The sequence below is a fragment of the Panulirus ornatus genome, chromosome 52, assembly GCF_036320965.1.
Source record: "Panulirus ornatus isolate Po-2019 chromosome 52, ASM3632096v1, whole genome shotgun sequence".
Taxonomy (NCBI): domain Eukaryota; kingdom Metazoa; phylum Arthropoda; class Malacostraca; order Decapoda; family Palinuridae; genus Panulirus; species Panulirus ornatus.
Window position 1 is genome coordinate 22,133,451 of NC_092275.1, and position 17,078 is coordinate 22,150,528.

At 42.0% G+C, this 17,078-nt stretch overlaps 1 protein-coding gene across 1 annotated transcript; it reads left to right on the top strand.

Annotated features, from left to right (window-relative positions):
* The first annotated feature begins 277 nt into the window (after positions 1-277).
* On the top strand, positions 278-16,494 carry LOC139765133 (neuronal acetylcholine receptor subunit alpha-3-like). Its single transcript, XM_071692328.1, has 6 exons — positions 278-433; positions 7,376-7,595; positions 12,878-13,014; positions 14,711-14,755; positions 15,176-15,285; positions 16,221-16,494. The coding sequence occupies exons 2-6, from the start codon at positions 7,547-7,549 to the stop codon at positions 16,477-16,479; spliced, it is 600 nt and encodes a 199-aa protein (XP_071548429.1). The 5' UTR covers positions 278-433; positions 7,376-7,546; the 3' UTR covers positions 16,480-16,494.
* The last annotated feature ends 584 nt before the right edge of the window (positions 16,495-17,078 follow it).

Genomic DNA, 17,078 nt, shown 5'->3' on the forward strand with positions numbered 1-17,078 from the left:
AGTGACCTTTCTAACTTTTCTTTTCAATTCATTAAATGAATATAAAATCCTTAGAGCCGTATTAACATTTTCTTTGTTCCATCGTATCATCAAGACGTGCGAGGTCCATGTCCACGTACAAGCACAGATCACATGAGAATATTATGAATATGAATAAACATGAACTGCTTTTTTAAACTGACGATATTTAATGACATCTCGCGTTGGTGAACCAGAGCCAGTAAACACCCTGGTCTTCAACCCCGTATGACGTCAGTGACTAAGTGAGGGAGGTGTGGCACACAGTCCTCGCCTCACCTTGGGTTATAACCTCGTACACTCAGCTCAGAGCAGCGCCCGTGGACGTTTGTAACTGGCCAGGCCAGCCAAGCCCAGGCAGCTCACAAACCCACCGCATCCGACCGACACGCGCGGGGAAGACCCCGTTTAAGAGGTGGGTTTCCCTGTGCAACGTTTGAATCCCCAGCTGCCGTATTCCAAACACGACTAATGAGTGCAAAATCTCCCACTTGACGAAATGGATCTTTTTTCTTATGGAAGCTACTTTTCGCGTTTTCATAATACGCGTGAATGATAACAATTCGTATGGCATATATAGCGTACCCAGGGTATGTGGTTCATTTTCTTCCCGTCTCTGTTGGAAACGTGTATACGAATTACTCTTTCGAAACTAAGACGTAAAAAGAGGTACAATAGGGTTTTTTAGATCGAAAACTCATAATGCACAGTTACTGTAGCTGTCTAGATGTATAGAATGATCATGCCATTAAGTGTAGCGTGCGAAGCAATACATCAATAACCAAATAAGCAAGTGATGATAAAAGATGTCATAGGGTAATTCCTAACACCACACATCATACAAACCTCTTGTTCCCTGACGACGAACGTTCCTTGTGTGCTTTATATTTTGCCAGTGACTCGCACCCGTTAGGTGAGCTGGTATCATTACAGAGTTCCAGTTCAGGATGAGCTGAGGGCGACAATGTTGTTTCATAAGGAGTCTTCATCGTTTAACATGGGTCTGGCGATGGGTTCTGCTGTTGTTCAGTTCATTCATCATGACGTGTCGTGTTCAGTTCATTCATCATGATGTGTCGTGTTCAGTTCATTCATCATGACGTGTCGTGTTCAGTTCATTCATCATGACGTGTCGTGTTCAGTTCATTCATCATGATGTGTCGTGTTCAGTTCATTCATCATGACGTGTCGTGTTCAGTTGATTCATCATGACGTGTCGTGTTCAGTTCATTCATCATGACGTGTCGTGTTCATTTCATTCATCATGACGTGTCGTGTTCAGTTCTTTCATCATGACGTGTCGTGTTCAGTTCATTCATCATGATGTGTCGTGTTCAGTTCATTCATCATGACGTGTCGTGTTCAGTTCATTCATCATGATGTGTCGTGTTCAGTTCATTCATCATGACGTGTCGTGTTCAGTTCATTCATCATGACGTGTCGTGTTCAGTTGATTCATCATGACGTGTCGTGTTCAGTTCATTCATCATGATGTGTCGTGTTCAGTTCATTCATCATGACGTGTCGTGTTCAGTTCATTCATCATGACGTGTCGTGTTCAGTTCATTCATCATGACGCGTCGTGTTCAGTTCATTCATCATGACGTGTCGTGCAGAGTTCCATTTCTCAATTCCTGTATCATTTGTACTCAGCCCAGCCTGCCAGATACATACCTTTTGCAGAGCCCAGTCGATTTTCTTGCGGTGAGTCCGAAGCTCCTAAGCCTGTGTCTTGTGCATAGCTTAGTTCCATTATTGTGTTCTATTATCATATACGCTTGAGGAGAGCCATCCAAACTGTAATTGCTTAAAGGTTCATCCCTGTTTAATACTAGTGTCTAGTTCACGTCGCGTCTTCATGACCATATAACTTGTAATTAACCCAACCTCACAAGTAGCACAAGTCTTGGTAAGTTTCTCTCGAATGAGAATGGTAATCTTAGGGACTGGTTAAGTCCCTCATATCTACACCTGCCTCTCCCAAGCGAGTACTCACTAGGTTACGTGTCTGGCAGTTTGAAAACCCATAAGCTTCATCACCTCTTGCGTCCTATACTTTCCCAGGTAATTACTCCAACATACGACAAAGCGAAGTAGCTGAATGGCACCTCTCTTACTCTCCCTTTGACGGGTGCCGTTAATCAGGCCAATGTGTTGTCTATGATGGTAGACGACAGAAGATACTTCTGGTGTGATGTTGGGATGTAAATAACGTCATTGATTACTGGCACCTGATGAGATGGATTGTCTCCATGAAACATGTCTTGCCACATGTATAAAAGAAATACTTGTTAAATGAAATTATATGAATTCATACTGAAGTGCGATTTCATCTTCGTATATAATGTATTTAATGCTGATGATATAATGATCACACTAACTCCTGATACTAATGATAAGGGTGAAATCGCACTTCAGTAGGAATTCAGATAAATTTCATTATCAAAACTTTATAATACACAATACACGACTTGTTTCGCAAGCCAGTCCGCTTCAGCAGGTGTAAACAGATCATAAAGTTTCAAATCCCAACACCAGCACAAAGGCTTGTATATCCTGTTACCGCCATACCATAGTATACACTGACCTGACCCTTAAAGTGAACGTCGGGTGAGGGATGCATTATGGTTAAGGTGGGTTGTGTAGGGTTGGTTTGCCTGGTTGTAGTGAGATGCGTGTTCAAGTGCTCTTCTTATGCTATCGCGTCTTGATAATTCATTCATAATAATTTGGTTGATAATAGGATGTGTTTTAAAGCTGCTTGGTGATAGATTACAGTTATTGATATCAGCAATCAAGACAGATTCTATGACATTACGAGTAGCATAATCCGATAATGGTACAGTGTGAGTGTGTTGTTAAGGCCTACAGGGTGAATGTTTTCTTACCAATGTTCAGCAACAGCATTACTTTGATCAACTCTGCGTACTGAATGACTGTGCCAGTAACATATCTCGGTTTCTGTTTTACCCGTGTGGCCAATGTCTACATCTTTAGATGCCTTCCATTTAACGGCGAAAACACTCCCAGTATTCTGATGATTTGACCTACCTTTGATTAAGGTCTTACCGTTAATGTTATTGTATTGGAATGCAACATTAAATGCACTGATTTTTTTAAGTTCCTGTCTTACATCAGGTGATTTAAGAGAATAGGGCAACACTAAACATCTAGATCCATCATCCTTTTCTATACTGTTGTTACTAGATGTATAAAGTCAAGCAAAGCTGAGAGCTATATTCAGTATTTTTCAGTACATGATCATTCTGTAAAAGATCAAGGGTATAGGGGAAGAGTGACTCGTCAATGTCTTAAGAGCAAAGTTAGAGGTTGGGTGAGGGCAATACTACTGAAGCAGGAGTTGTGGGAGGGTATGAAAAAGTGTAGGGAGATGAGCTCCAGACTGATGTGCGTAAGAATGAAAGTGAATTGCGAGAAATGGATGTTTACTAGACCTCAAGCACCTGCCCGTGAGATGAAACATCGTAAGAGGCGAGTATTATTCGAGGAGATGAATCGGTGTGTCAGCACCTTTGATGATAGAGGCCAGGTATACCTTATGGAAGATTTATAGTAATTGTGATGGTGAGTAATGTGACAGCAGAGGGTATGACTCGGAGACACGGGGTATTCCGTAATGTGAGTGGAAAAGATGAATATCTTGTGGAGTTGTGTGCTGAAAAAGGACTAGTGATTAGGAATACCTTGTTTAAAACGAAGAACATACACAAAAATGCATATGTGAGTAGGAGAGATGGTCAGTGGGCATTATTAGATTACATACTAATTGATAAGCGTGCAAAAGAGAGACTCACGGATGTAAATGTGCTGAAAGGGGCAGCTGGTGGGATGTCTGATTACGACTTTGTAGATGCGAGATGTGAAGATTTGAAAAGTTTTTTGGAAAATTGGAAACGTTATATGATAGAAGAGAATAGTGAATGTATGAGAATGTATGATAGGCTTGTGCAAAGAAACACCGGGAGAGTTTGCATGTGGAATGGCAAAAGGTGAAAGTAGATAAGCTAGGGGAGGCACATGGACGGTAGTTACAGGGAAGGAGTGCAATGATTGAGAGATATATAAGAAAAAGTGGCAGGAGGTCAAGAGAAAGGCGTAGGGATTGAAAAAGAGGGCAAATGAGGGTTGGGGTGAGCGAGTATTAGTTAACTTCAGGAAGGATAAAAATATGTTTGAAATAGGGTTGATAGTGTGCGAAAAACAAGAGAACAAATGGGAACATCGGTGTAGGGACAAATGGGTAAATGGTGACAGGTAGTGAAGTGAGGAGATGGATTGAGCACTTTGAATGACTGACTGTTGGATGTGTCTGATGGTAGGGTGGCAGATATAGACTGTTTTGGTCGGGGTGGTGCGCGAAGCGAAAAAATCATGGAGAGTGGTTAGGTGAGGAGAGAAAAGGTGGTGAAAGCCTTGTGTAAGGTGAAATGTGGCAAGGAGGCTTGAGTTGAATTTTTTGTTGCTGATGAGTTAATTAGGATTTTCAGTGTATATATTGATCATGATGATGTGCCTGAGGATTGGCGAAATGCATGTATGGTGACCTGGTATTAGGGCAAGTGGGACAATGGCGAGTGTTCAAACTACAGAGGCATAAGTTTGTTGAGTGTTTCTGATGAGTTGTAAAGGAAAATTGTGACTGTGAGGGTGAAGGTATGTAAGCATATGAGACTTGGGAGTAACAGTGTGGTTTCAAAAGTGATGGAGGATGTGTGAATCAGGTGTTTGATCTAAAGAATGTATCCGAACAATACTTAAGGGAAACATAAGATTGTGTGAGGTATTTATAGATCTGGAGAGAGCAGATGATAAGGTTGACAGAAATGCTTTGTGTAAGGTTTTACGAATGTTTGGTGTAGGAGGAAGCCGCTGGAAGCCGTGAGAAGTTTTAATCAAGGGTGTACGAATAAGAAGTTGTTGTTTGCTGATGACACAGCATTAGTGAGAGATTCGAGTACAAGAATACAGAAGTTGGCGACTGAGTCCGGAAGAGTACGTGAAAGGAGGAAGTTCAGAGTAAATGTCAATATAGGATGGTTATCAGCTTTTGCAGGGTAGAGGGACAGGATAACTGGGGGTGTGAGTCATGAATGGAGAAAAATTGGAGGAAGTGAAGTGTTTCAGCAAATGGAACCATGGAAGCAGCTGAAGTGAGTCACAGGATGGATAAAGGAGTGAAAATTCAGGGAGCACTACATAGTGTGTGAAAAAAAAGACCGTTATCTGAGAAGGCGGAAATGATGTGTTTGAAGGTATAGTTGATGCAAGGCATTGGCTGTAGACGAGGATGTGTGAGGTGGTTTAATCGAGCAAGTAACAAAAGAGTAAGAGAAAGGTTTGGTTATAAAAAGAGAGTGGTTGAGAAAGTGAAGAGGGTGTGCTGAAATGATACGGACAGATAGAGGGAATGAATAAGAATAAGAAGGGGACAACGAGATGGCAGGGTGGGATGACCAAATTCGAGACGGAAGAATAGAGTGGAAAAATTGTCAATGATCAAGGTCTGAACACGCAGGAAGGTGAAAGGCGTGCACGGGATAGAGTAAATTGGAACGACGTGGCATACAGGGGTCGACGCGTTGTCAATGAACTGAACCAGGAAATCTTATGTATATATATATATATATATATATATATATGTATATATATATATATATATATATATATATATATATATATATATATACTAACGTACACATAAAAACACATAAAAACCTATGCGGTGACACACATATACACAAACACGCTCCTATCTACACATACATTTACAAACATAAGCAACGCTGAACAAGAATGAAAAGAAAGAGTTAACGTTAAATTACAGAACCCATATGAACTGGGCTACTCAAGCCCTCGTCAGGGCCAAACATCTGGCTTCTCAGGGTAATAGATCTACCCAAGGGAATTGAGCAACTCTACCTCTGGCCAGCATGCGGGCTTAGAGACTTCATCTCTGTAGAATTAACTCTCACAGAAGCTGAATGCGTCTCTGAATCAGTCAGATGTATCTTAATTGAGTATATACGTGTGTGTCCTCCTTACCATTCCCTATTTGTACTATACGGAGAGAGTTTTGCAATCGAGGGATCCCCATCTCTTGACCCATCTTCGTCATTCATTTTCTTGAAATTATGTATCCTGTCCATATCCATATTCTCATTACTCAGTTCATTCCATTCATCTGACATTCTTGAATTACTTAATTACTCTTTTTCCCACAGGGTTTTTGCTTAAGGTTATGGCCTCTGTACTCTGGGTATGTTACCAATCTGGTTTCAAAACTTAAGTATTATGATCAGGTCACCCTTCACTCCCTCTCCCATGCCGAGCAAAATCTAATTTCTGTATCATTAAACTGTAATTCAAGTTTCTTTATTTTGATACTATCGCTGTTGCCTTCCTCTGGACCTTTTCTATCAGTTCTTCGTGCTTCTTTAAGTAAGACAACCCAACCTGAGATGTCTTTTCTAGTTCTAGTTTACTGTGGGATGTGAACATCAAGCTTAGTGTTTCCTTATCCAAGTACTTGAAACCAGTTCTAACATTCGCCACCAGACACTTTATCTCATTTGCTCTTCTTCTAAGGCGGGACTGTGGCGACATAGTGATGACGTAGAGACCCAATTTTCTCTCCCACGCAGAAGTCTAAAGCTTGTATCCTGCTACTTAATATTCTCACCAAGGCCATCTTTCGCTAGGATCTAACCTCATTACTTAGGTTGAATATCATTAGCACTCTTTCACTTCATGCAATCCTCCTCGATTTTCTCTTCCCCATTACTTTAGCATCATCTTCAAACATATGCAGGGACAAGTCCAATCCTTCTTGCAAGTTAAGTACAAAGATTAAGGATAGTGATGGCTCCATGACTGACCCTGCGTCACACCACTGGTGACCTCAGGCTATTTTGAAGAGGCTTCTATGATATGCGTCCTCTGTTCCAAACTAAGACAACCCACCTGAAGAGAGACTTTTCCCCTTACTCTCACGTGAAGAATCAGCTTCTTTACCAGCCTTCTATATGATATTTGGGACTTCAAGAGCTCTCTAGCATTCCATATACGAACAATCCACCCAGCCTTTTCTGTTGTCTGACACGGAACTCCCTCCCTCGCAGACATCCAAGAAGTTCCTTACAAGTGACTCCCATTCCCTGAAACCATGTTTTTACTCATCTAACTTTTTTTGCATTACCCCAAAGAAAGTGATTCATTTTCTCCTATTATCTTTTCCGATACCTTCCATGCCACACAGGCCACCTACGTCTTCCCTCTTTCTTTCCACGTGCTTCTGATACCCGTGGTGAGTGACTGATTCCTCTCTCGTCTCTCATAGGTTCTGTGGCGACCCAGGAGGAGGAAGGAGCAGCAGGTGGAGTCCTCCACGCCACGTGTGGACCGCCCGCATCACGACCGAACACTCAGTCTCAATCACGCCTGCCTCCCTGCCCACCTCCCTCCTCACCCCCACGCAGATCCAAGTGATTGGAATAAAGAAAAAAAGAAAATGTTGATGTTCTTAGCGCTCGCTGTAATGTTACGGCTGGCCCAGATGGGTAAGTAGCATTGGAGAGAGAGAGAGAGAGAGAGAGAGAGAGAGAGAGAGAGAGAGAGAGAGAGAGAGAGAGAGAGAGAGAGAGAGAGAGAGAGGAAAAAAAATACCTTGCAGGATTAATATGCTTGATGGAAATTTTTATAGGAAAGTCATAAGGTAAAATAAACTCGAATGTGTCATATATCCCATCACTAACGCCATGCATCCCCTCACTTTCTCTTATAAAGACAATAGGAAAGATAAACCTAAGCTCCAGCTGGCCTCTCGACTTATCATACCTGTATCATTCCTAATGTTGATATTTGATACAATAATTCTCTCTCTCTCTCTCTCTCTCTCTCTCTCTCTCTCTCTCTCTCTCTCTCTCTCTCTCTCTCTCTCTCTCTCTCTCTCTCTCTCTCTCTCTCTCTCTCTCTCTCTCTCTCTCTCTCTCTCTCTCTCTCTCTCTCTCTCTCTCTCTCTCTCTCTCTCTCTCTCTCTCTCTCTCTCTCTCTCTCTCTCTCTCTCTCTCTCTCTCTCTCTCTCTCTCTCTCTCTCTCTCTCTCTCTCTCTCTCTCTCTCTCTCTCTCTCTCTCTCTCTCTCTCTCCTCTCTCTCTCTCTCTCTCTCTCTCTCTCTCTCTCTCTCTCTCTCTCTCCTCTCTCTCTCTCTCTCTCTCTCTCTCTCTCTCTCTCTCTCTCTCTCTCTCTCTCTCTCTCTCTCTCTCTCTCTCTCTCTCTCTCTCTCTCTCTCTCTCTCTCTCTCTCTCTCTCTCTCTCTCTCTCTCTCTCTCTCTCTCTCTCTCTCTCTCTCTCTCTCTCTCTCTCTCTCTCTCTCTCTCTCTCTCTCTCTCTCTCTCTCTCTCTCTCTCTCTCTCTCTCTCTCTCTCTCTCTCTCTCTCTCTCTCTCTCTCTCTCTCTCTCTCTCTCTCTCTCTCTCTCTCTCTCTCTCTCTCTCTCTCTCTCTCTCTCTCTCTCTCTCTCTCTCTCTCTCTCTCTCTCTCTCTCTCTCTCTCTCTCTCTCGAAGCAGATGGTATGGGTTGATCCATGTTGGTATGTTACCTCATCCTGGCCAGGCAAAGATCAGTTGTTGAGGAGGTAACATGACATACCACGACGTTATGATAGTCGATTAAATGAATTATTCAATACCGGAGAGTGACAGGTGACGATTGAAGATATTAAGGGTGTTGCGAGAGAGAGAGAGAGAGAGAGAGAGAGAGAGAGAGAGAGAGAGAGAGAGAGAGAGAGAGAGAGAGAGAAATCCGGGTGGTGTTCTCTTTTCGTTTCCATCTCATCCATCCCTTATCCGATGTCCATCATCCCATTTCTTTTCATCAACAAGTTTAGAACAAAGACAAAAACAGAGAGAGAGAGAGAGAACAGCAGATGAATAGAAGAGGAGCAGAGAATAGGAAGAAAATTAAAGCAGCAAACTTTATGAAAAAATAAAGGAAACTTATGTCGAAATAATGAATCCCAGTAGAAGAGAAAACGGAAAGAAATGAAGAAAGATGAATACATAACACATATAGGAATCCGATGCATAGACCAAAAAGAAGAAATACGATGGTCCTGAGATTGGAACCCTTTAGTGTTGGAGATCACTGTGGAAATAACCCCATAGAAGTATGCTGGAAGTTAGTTAAATAATAGAAACTGAGGTTCAGCACAAAATGTATAAGGAGAAAGTTGATGAAAAACTGCTTAATCAACATGATAGAAATGCACTCATAGATACTGAGACATCGGGACATGTCCCTAGAAAGACATAGACAGCTGTGGCTAAACCCAAGTGATGTTATTGCTCTGGCAAAGTGATAGATAGGTTAGCAAATGGAAAAGGTTCAGGTTTCACCATATATGAGTAACCGAATTAAGAACATATTGAGAGCATAGCACTATATATATGAAAATGTTTAATACATACGTTAGAAACAAATTTGATTCCTGTTGTGTTGCATGGTTACGAAAGGGACAAGTAAATGAATTAGGGAGAATTCAGGAGCACTTCACGAGTAGAGTCGAAGGGGTGGAAGATATACCCTTCCCTGGAAAGGCTAAGAAAGTGAAACTATGAATCCTGGAAAGAAGAAGAGAAAGTATATGATATTCTGTACGTGACAGAAAATTGAAGGTAGAAAAAAGCATATAATAAACCTGATAGCCTCTCAAAAAGGAAGACAGATATTCATCAAATCTACAAGAATGATATGAAACATACCGAAGTAAATCAGACAAAAACATATATAAGCCTCTAAGAATGCACTACCAAGGGAAATATGAAACACTTAAAAGAAAACTTGACTTGTGGTTAAAGTCAGTCCCAGATGAGCCGAGAATAGATCATCACGTGTAGCAGGTGGCCGCAGAAAAGGAACTGTATCCTTTGTCAGGCGAGACCGGTGGTGAGTGCTTGCTTATGCGCTGGCCTCTTCCCTACCGCCACCCTCTTGGGTACTCGTGGGTAGGTGCTCTCTCTCTCTCTCTCTCTCTCTCTCTCTCTCTCTCTCTCTCTCTCTCTCTCTCTCTCTCTCTCTCTCTCTCTCACTCACTCTTCTGTCACTCATCCAAATCACGGCTGCCCACGTGCACTGAGACCACCGGATCTTCTGTCAAATGATTCACAGCTGTGCTTTATCTGCTCTTGCGTTCGTTGCTGCCACTGCACCCTAGGAGTTGTGGCGGCTCTTTCTCCTCCTCCTCCTCCTCACCTCACTCTCATCAGAGATGCTACTACTTATTCCACTGTCATTTTCCCAGCCACTAATCCCCCCGCTCACGCAGAACCGACAATGGATTTTGAGGCTGATGATAACAGCCCATATCCTATAGGACACTGTGTCTCAAAGGATTACAAAAGAATACAAAGGAATACAAAGGAAGACAAAAGAACACAAAGGATAACAAATGAAGACAAAAGAATGCAAAGGAATACAAAGGAAGACAAAAGAATACAAAGGATTACAAAGGAAGACAAAAGAATACAAAGGAATACAAAGAATGACAAAAGAATATAAAGGATTACGAAGGAAGACAAAAGAATACAAAGTATTACAAAGGAAGTCAAAATAATACAAAGGATTGCAAAGAAAGACAAAAGAATACAAAGGAATTACAAAGAAGACAAAAGAATACAAAGGAATACAAAGGAAGACAAAAGAATACAAAGGATTACAAAGGAAGACAAAAGAATAAAAAGGAATACAAAGAATGACAAAAGAATATAAAGGATTACGAAGGAAGACAAAAGAATACAAAGGATGACAAAGGAAGACAAAAGAATACAAAGGAATACAAAGTGTAACATACCTCTGTGTCCTCAGGAGACCGTTTGTAATGGAAGAGATCAGATTCATGAGACTTCGTGATAATCATAAAGGCAAGTAGATGACTTAAAAAATATAAGCAATCTTTTTATCTACGGGAGAGCAATATAGGTTAGTCATGGACCTGAAGTGACATATTGGTTAAGTCTGTCCTTAAATGTATCTCTAGCGTTGCTGTCAGCCACTCTTACCCGTAAGTTATTCTGTACGTTCATAATCTTGCTGGAAAAGTGCCTCACTCGACGCAAAATGTTAGTCCATGTGCTTGTGCTCATTATTGTCACTCGTGAACGTAGACTGCTCCAGCCTGAAACAACTACTTAGACTGAAAGTATCAGACCCTCTGATAATTTTGAATACCTTATTTAAGTCACTCTCTAAGATTCAGACTTCCAATCGGTAAGTGTTTAAGTCGTCTGATCGATCCTCGTAAACATTGCTTCTCCTGTGCTCGTCTTTGTGCTTCTCCTGTTGCTTGTACGTCTATTTTCAAGCTGGACAACTAAAGCTGAATACAGTAGTGAAGATAGGGACAAACCTGTGCTCTGTAAAGAGTAAGGATTACGTAGTTTCTACATCTGGAAATTGAAATGTCGTACCAATGAATACCAGAATCAAATTCGACTGCTTCCACGCACTGATTATTTGGCTTTAAGTCATCCGAGATTAATCCTCCAGTATTTTTTGCAACTCAACAAAACTCACAGAGGAATGTCCTTCTCATTTGTGCTGTAGATGTGTGGAAACCTTGTATATATCAATATTGAAATTCATCATGAAGCTAGCTAACCAGTTTGTCTCTGACTCTCCTTTAAAAGTGATGGACGATGAATGTTGCAGCTTCGGTTCCTAAGTCAGAATCGTCTGCGAATTTCATTATTTTGCAACGTAGGACAGTATCTATGACATAGATGCTGTGCTGCGCTGAACAGTATTTTTGACATAGATGCTGTGCTGCGCTGAACAGTATTTTTGACATAGATGCTGTGCTGCGCTGAACAGTATTTTTGACATAGATGCTGTGCTGCGCTGAACAGTATTCTTGACATAGATGCTGTGCTGCGCTGGACAGTATTCTTGACATAGATGCTGTGCTGCGCTGAACAGTATTTTTGACATAGGTGCTGTGCTGCGCTGTTAGATATTGAAATTTCTCATGCATATGAATGATGTAGATTCTGTCATTCATGTACATAAGAAAGAGAACTATTTCCATGATATTCCTGGGTTACACCGTACATTACGTCTGACCCTTGTGAGGTGTGGTCGGTAATGACCACTTTTCTGCTTGCGGTCAATGAACCAATTTTCGAACCAGTGAAGCACAATGCCATCTGTATTTGTGACTTAACTTTAGCTGGTAGTCTTTGATGAGGGACTTTATCAAATGCTGTTTTGAAAGTCTTACTAAATTACGCCAATTGCATTACACTTCATTGGACATGTTGGTTACAGCATAAATGAAATGAAGGAAATTTGTCAAACATACGTGTCTGTCGAAAACCCATGTGAAGCTTCAAATCATTGATTCAGCGGTGAAGTTTACATTTTTTGCGATATTTTCTCGAAGGATGGTTTCCACTAACTGGCCAATTACGGATAAGCTAATTAGGAGATAATTTTTCAGGAAGGGACTTTTTGCCCTTTTTATATATTTGAATACCGCTATTTCTGTAGCAGCCTTCCAATCCTGTGGATAACTTTAGTCATCTTCTGACCCTGAAGGGCCGCTAAGCTCAATCTCATATCCCCGTGATCATCCTGAGAGATGTCCTCACTTCACCGTCAAACTGATGAGGTCACAAAATCCACTCTCGTCTCAACTTCTCGATCTTCGAAGACGCTAATTCTGCTCTCATCACCTCACTAATATGACCATAGACATCGAAGACTCTGACCTAATCTCATCTCATTCCCAAAGCACCTCAACGTCACCATGTTAAGAGGGCCATTAACCCCAGTTCTCATCTTTGCAGCTATGGGAGAGGAGTACTCAGCGACGGGGGTTGCAGCCCTGCGTGAGTCCAAACTGAACAACTATGACAAGATGGTTCTCCCCAGCGGCACGACCACCGTCAACATCTCTGAAATCACCGTACTCAGTTTTGACTTGGTTAGTCTTTCGAAGGTATCCTTTTGTTGTGACTTGTCCAGTAATGTGGCCTGAAGAGGGAGAGTTCGATAGGGTTTCTAGTCGCTTTGAAAGAATGTCGTTGGACGTCCCGCGAGACTCCATTTCACACGGGTAGTTCCAGCTCATCTCTAACACTTAAGTCTAACTGTCATTATTTTCATATCAAAAGTTCAAAGAAGGTAGTATTTTAAGGTAGCCTAAGGCCTAATGAGACTCCCAGCACTGTCCTGGTTAGCAGTTTCCTCCCTGGTGGCCAATGAAGTCACAACAGTGTCATGATTGGCATTGACCTTGGTGGCTAGATGAGGTCACAAAACTGTCGTGATTGGCACTGACCTTGGTGGCCAGATGAAGGCACAACAATGTCCTCATTGGCACTGACCTTAGTGACCAGATGAGGTCACAACACTGTCGTGATTGGCACTGACCTTGGTGGCCAGATGAGGCCATAACACTGTAACGATTGGCACTGACCTTGGTGGCCAGATGAGGCCACAACACTGTAACGATTGGCACTGACCTTGGTGGCTAGATGAAGGCACAACAATGTCCTCATTGGCACTGACCTTGGTGGCTAGATGAGGCCACAACACTGTCATGCTTGGCACTGACCTTGGTGGACAGTTGAGGACCCGAGACTGTTCTAGTTTGGTAGTGAGACTCTTTAGTGGCCAGCTGAAGCCCAAGCACTGTCCTGGTTGGATGTGACCCCCATGGTAGTCAGCTGAGATCCCACGACTGTGTTGACTGACAAACACACGGACATCTAGTCAAATTCTTTAGGTCATATAGTGGTACATGTAACATCTCCAGAGGGTGGTAACAGTTTGATAAAAAGACATGTGGAATTTGCAAGACAAACACCCTAAGGGAGTAATATTCCCCTCATTTGCTTATCCTATCGTCTGCTCTAGATGAATTACCGTATTTAGATACCTGTAAAGCGCTATCTGCCTCATAAGTAGTGTGTGTATTAAAGACATACCATAATGAGGAGATTATTGTCAATTACAACGTGGCTAACGATCCAGGAATGGAAGTCTAACGTTATTAAAAGTCATACCGCAAAGGACCTTGTCCACCACAAAAGACTTTCCCCCTTTCTCACAGTACCACAAAGATAAACAAAAAACACAAAGTCACAATCACATTCTGTACTTTGTCACGTCTCCTATGCCCTTGATTACCATCTGTAGACGTCTGGGTATGGAACTGCCAAGGTTTCCCAATATTCCATAATCATGTAATGGGTTCATAGGATCTTGATCTTCTGAATGAGGCTTATAAGGTGTGGCAGAAAGCATCCTTGACTTCTGATTCCAGCCCTTTTCGATTACGTTAAAGTTTGTGGAGTCCTCAGGCCACCATGGCAGTTGAATATTTTCATCTGATAACCAGTTCATCACCTTTCTAGCCTTATGGTATGGAGTGCTATATTGCAAAAGAAAAAAAGAAATTACCACATCCGTGAAGCTCATAAAAAAGGAAGCGGATGGTCATGTAGCGCTTTAATGTTCTCGTCTCCATCCATTGTAGTGTTTCAAGGTGTTTCTACTCAAATATTTCCATATGTATGTAGGCACTCTTACTAATACATTCTTGTCTCTTCTGAATCGTGCATTTGTTTTTCTCTTTGTCAAAATCATTGATACACGTCTCTATGTTTACTTTCCAGCACGAGACGGAACACCTGATAAATGTCCACACCTGGTTAAATCATGTGAGTATCATATCTCTTAAGAGTCATGTGTCCTTGTCTCACATCCCGACCTTTACATAGAGCACCACAGAGGCGGGAGCTCGACCTAAAGGGAATGAGAGAACTGGGTCAATAGTAAGAGGTTTGTAGTGGGAGGAGGAGAGAAGTATAACGAATGATAGTGTGAAGAAAGCAGATGAGCAGCGTTGATCCACAAACCAGACACATTTGAGGGTTTTTGTATTTTCTCTATTTGTGAATTTATTGATTCTAATGTATCCATTACATGCTCGCTATATCTTTGCTTCATTTTGCACACTTCAATCGAATCGCATTTTTTTTGAAGCCTTGAGTGAGTCGCTTCAGGCTAACTATAGTTCTCCACATGATCAAATTGCTTTGTTTCTTTCTTTACTCCCTTTTCTCTTCTCACGTCGCCAGGAATGGATGGATCCTCGTCTCGAGTGGAGCGCAGAGGATCATCCTGGCGTGGAATTTCTGCGAATGGACCCCAGAGAGATCTGGAAGCCTGACCTTACCGTCTATAACTCGTGAGTGTCGTATTTTGTAATGTCTCTCTGTGTTTCTGTCTCCTTAGCGAAGCCTGTCCCCTACCATCCCATCCGAATCTCTCTCTCTCTCTCTCTCTCTCTCTCTCTCTCTCTCTCTCTCTCTCTCTCTCTCTCTCTCTCTCTCTCTCTCTCTCTCTCTCTCTCTCTCTCTCTAGCTTCGTCTATTTAGGTATAGAAAGGAATACAGAATCGAAATGTAGGTTATGTTCCTCTTTCTTTACTGAAGTAGAAATCGTTACAGTACAATCAATTCCTGCCTTCTCAAAGCTACAGATAGATTAGAAACAGCTCTCACTCTCAACCACGACTCCTTTGCAGATGTAAAGGTGAGACAGAGGAAGCACTAACTCCATCTAGTTCTCTGAAAAACGTTGCTACTGTAACCCCTCCTCTATCTTTCTCATTATACACTATCTCAACAGAGGTAAAGATAAGGCAGAAACATCAGTTTTCACTTCAGGTTGAAAAGATAATGCAAAATCTTGGGAATGGTTCGGAATGAGAGATATCCCTTGATTACATTGCAATATTTATGAAGTGGATGACTGATAATGTCTCTTTGACACACTGCAAGGCAATATGTCCGGTTGTGTAACATTATTGCTATGTTGCTCTATGCCAATAACCTTGTAACCGAATATTTCTGTATTTACCACTGTACGTGTAATTGAAACTGGGAGAAGATGAACTTCTGTATCATTTTGCGACTGTATCCCCTTGTACCTGAGTATGAACTTGTATATTCCCGTCCCTGTAATCCTTACATCCATGTACCTATCCATTAACGAGGTTGGGACGGACCACTGATTGCTTCTGTACCCCTGCATTCTGTATCAGTGGCAGGGATAATGTAGACCACTATGTACTCCTGTATCCTGTACCTTTCACCTGGCTGTATCCTCAACCTACGGCAGGGCTGATGTGAAAGATTACATGAGCGAGCATCTGACGTCGATTTTGGTGTATCCAGAAGGACGGGTTCTGTACGTGCCGCCCGTCAAGATACGCTTCACGTGCACGATGGACCTTACCTACTGGCCTCACGACACCCATGAGTGCCGGGTCAGTATAGGTTCCTGGGTGCACCATAAGAAGCAGATTGACCTCCAAGTCGGTTCTGACACTCTGAAGGTAAGGTATTGGAGGGTCGACTTAATGGTGGGTAAAAGCTAAGATATTTTAGGTACTGGTTACTGTGAAACGAAGGGTATAAGATGACTAGTAATCAAAAGGTCTTTTTTTCCATATGTTTTCGTAGTCTAGGTGTATGAGACCCGGTGGTAGTTGGTGTTGGTTCGGGTTATAATTGTAGGTTTGTGGTAATGTTTCAGGTTGCTACACATTTAATCCCTGACGTTTCCATGTTAAGTCACCCCCTGATCTTACACTAACTCACTCACATTTGCATTGCCTGTTTTCCTAGCTTTGCCATTCATCTGCTCATTACAGTATATCTTCCAGTCACTTGCTCTTCAGCTTATTCATTGTCTCATTCATATGTTCAATTCTCACAGCTGTCCATCCCCACAATCACTTATCATTCACTCGTACACCCATTTTCTCATCCATTGAGTATCCTTACTAACCAATCAAACAAGATAGTCACCCCCTTAATAATTTCAACCATGATACCATCGACTCCCGCATCCTTGCCGGATTTCATCCTCCGCAAAGCATTTACTACCTCTTCTCTCTTCACTGGACCACTCTTCATGACTCTCACTTCGCATACAATCCTTACCATATATGGGGATATGGGAGAAAGAATACGT

What these genes read in the sequence shown, in the direction of transcription:
- LOC139765133 (XM_071692328.1), top strand. Translation starts at nt 7,547, where the DNA reads ATGTTGATGTTCTTAGCGCTCGCTGTAATGTTACGGCTGGCCCAGATG. An exon ending in GTTACGGCTGGCCCAGATGG is followed by an intron (nt 7,596 to 12,877) that starts GTAAGTAGCATT and finishes TCATCTTTGCAG; the next exon opens with CTATGGGAGAGGAGTACTCA. An exon ending in GACCTTACCGTCTATAACTC is followed by an intron (nt 15,286 to 16,220) that starts GTGAGTGTCGTA and finishes AACCTACGGCAG; the next exon opens with GGCTGATGTGAAAGATTACA.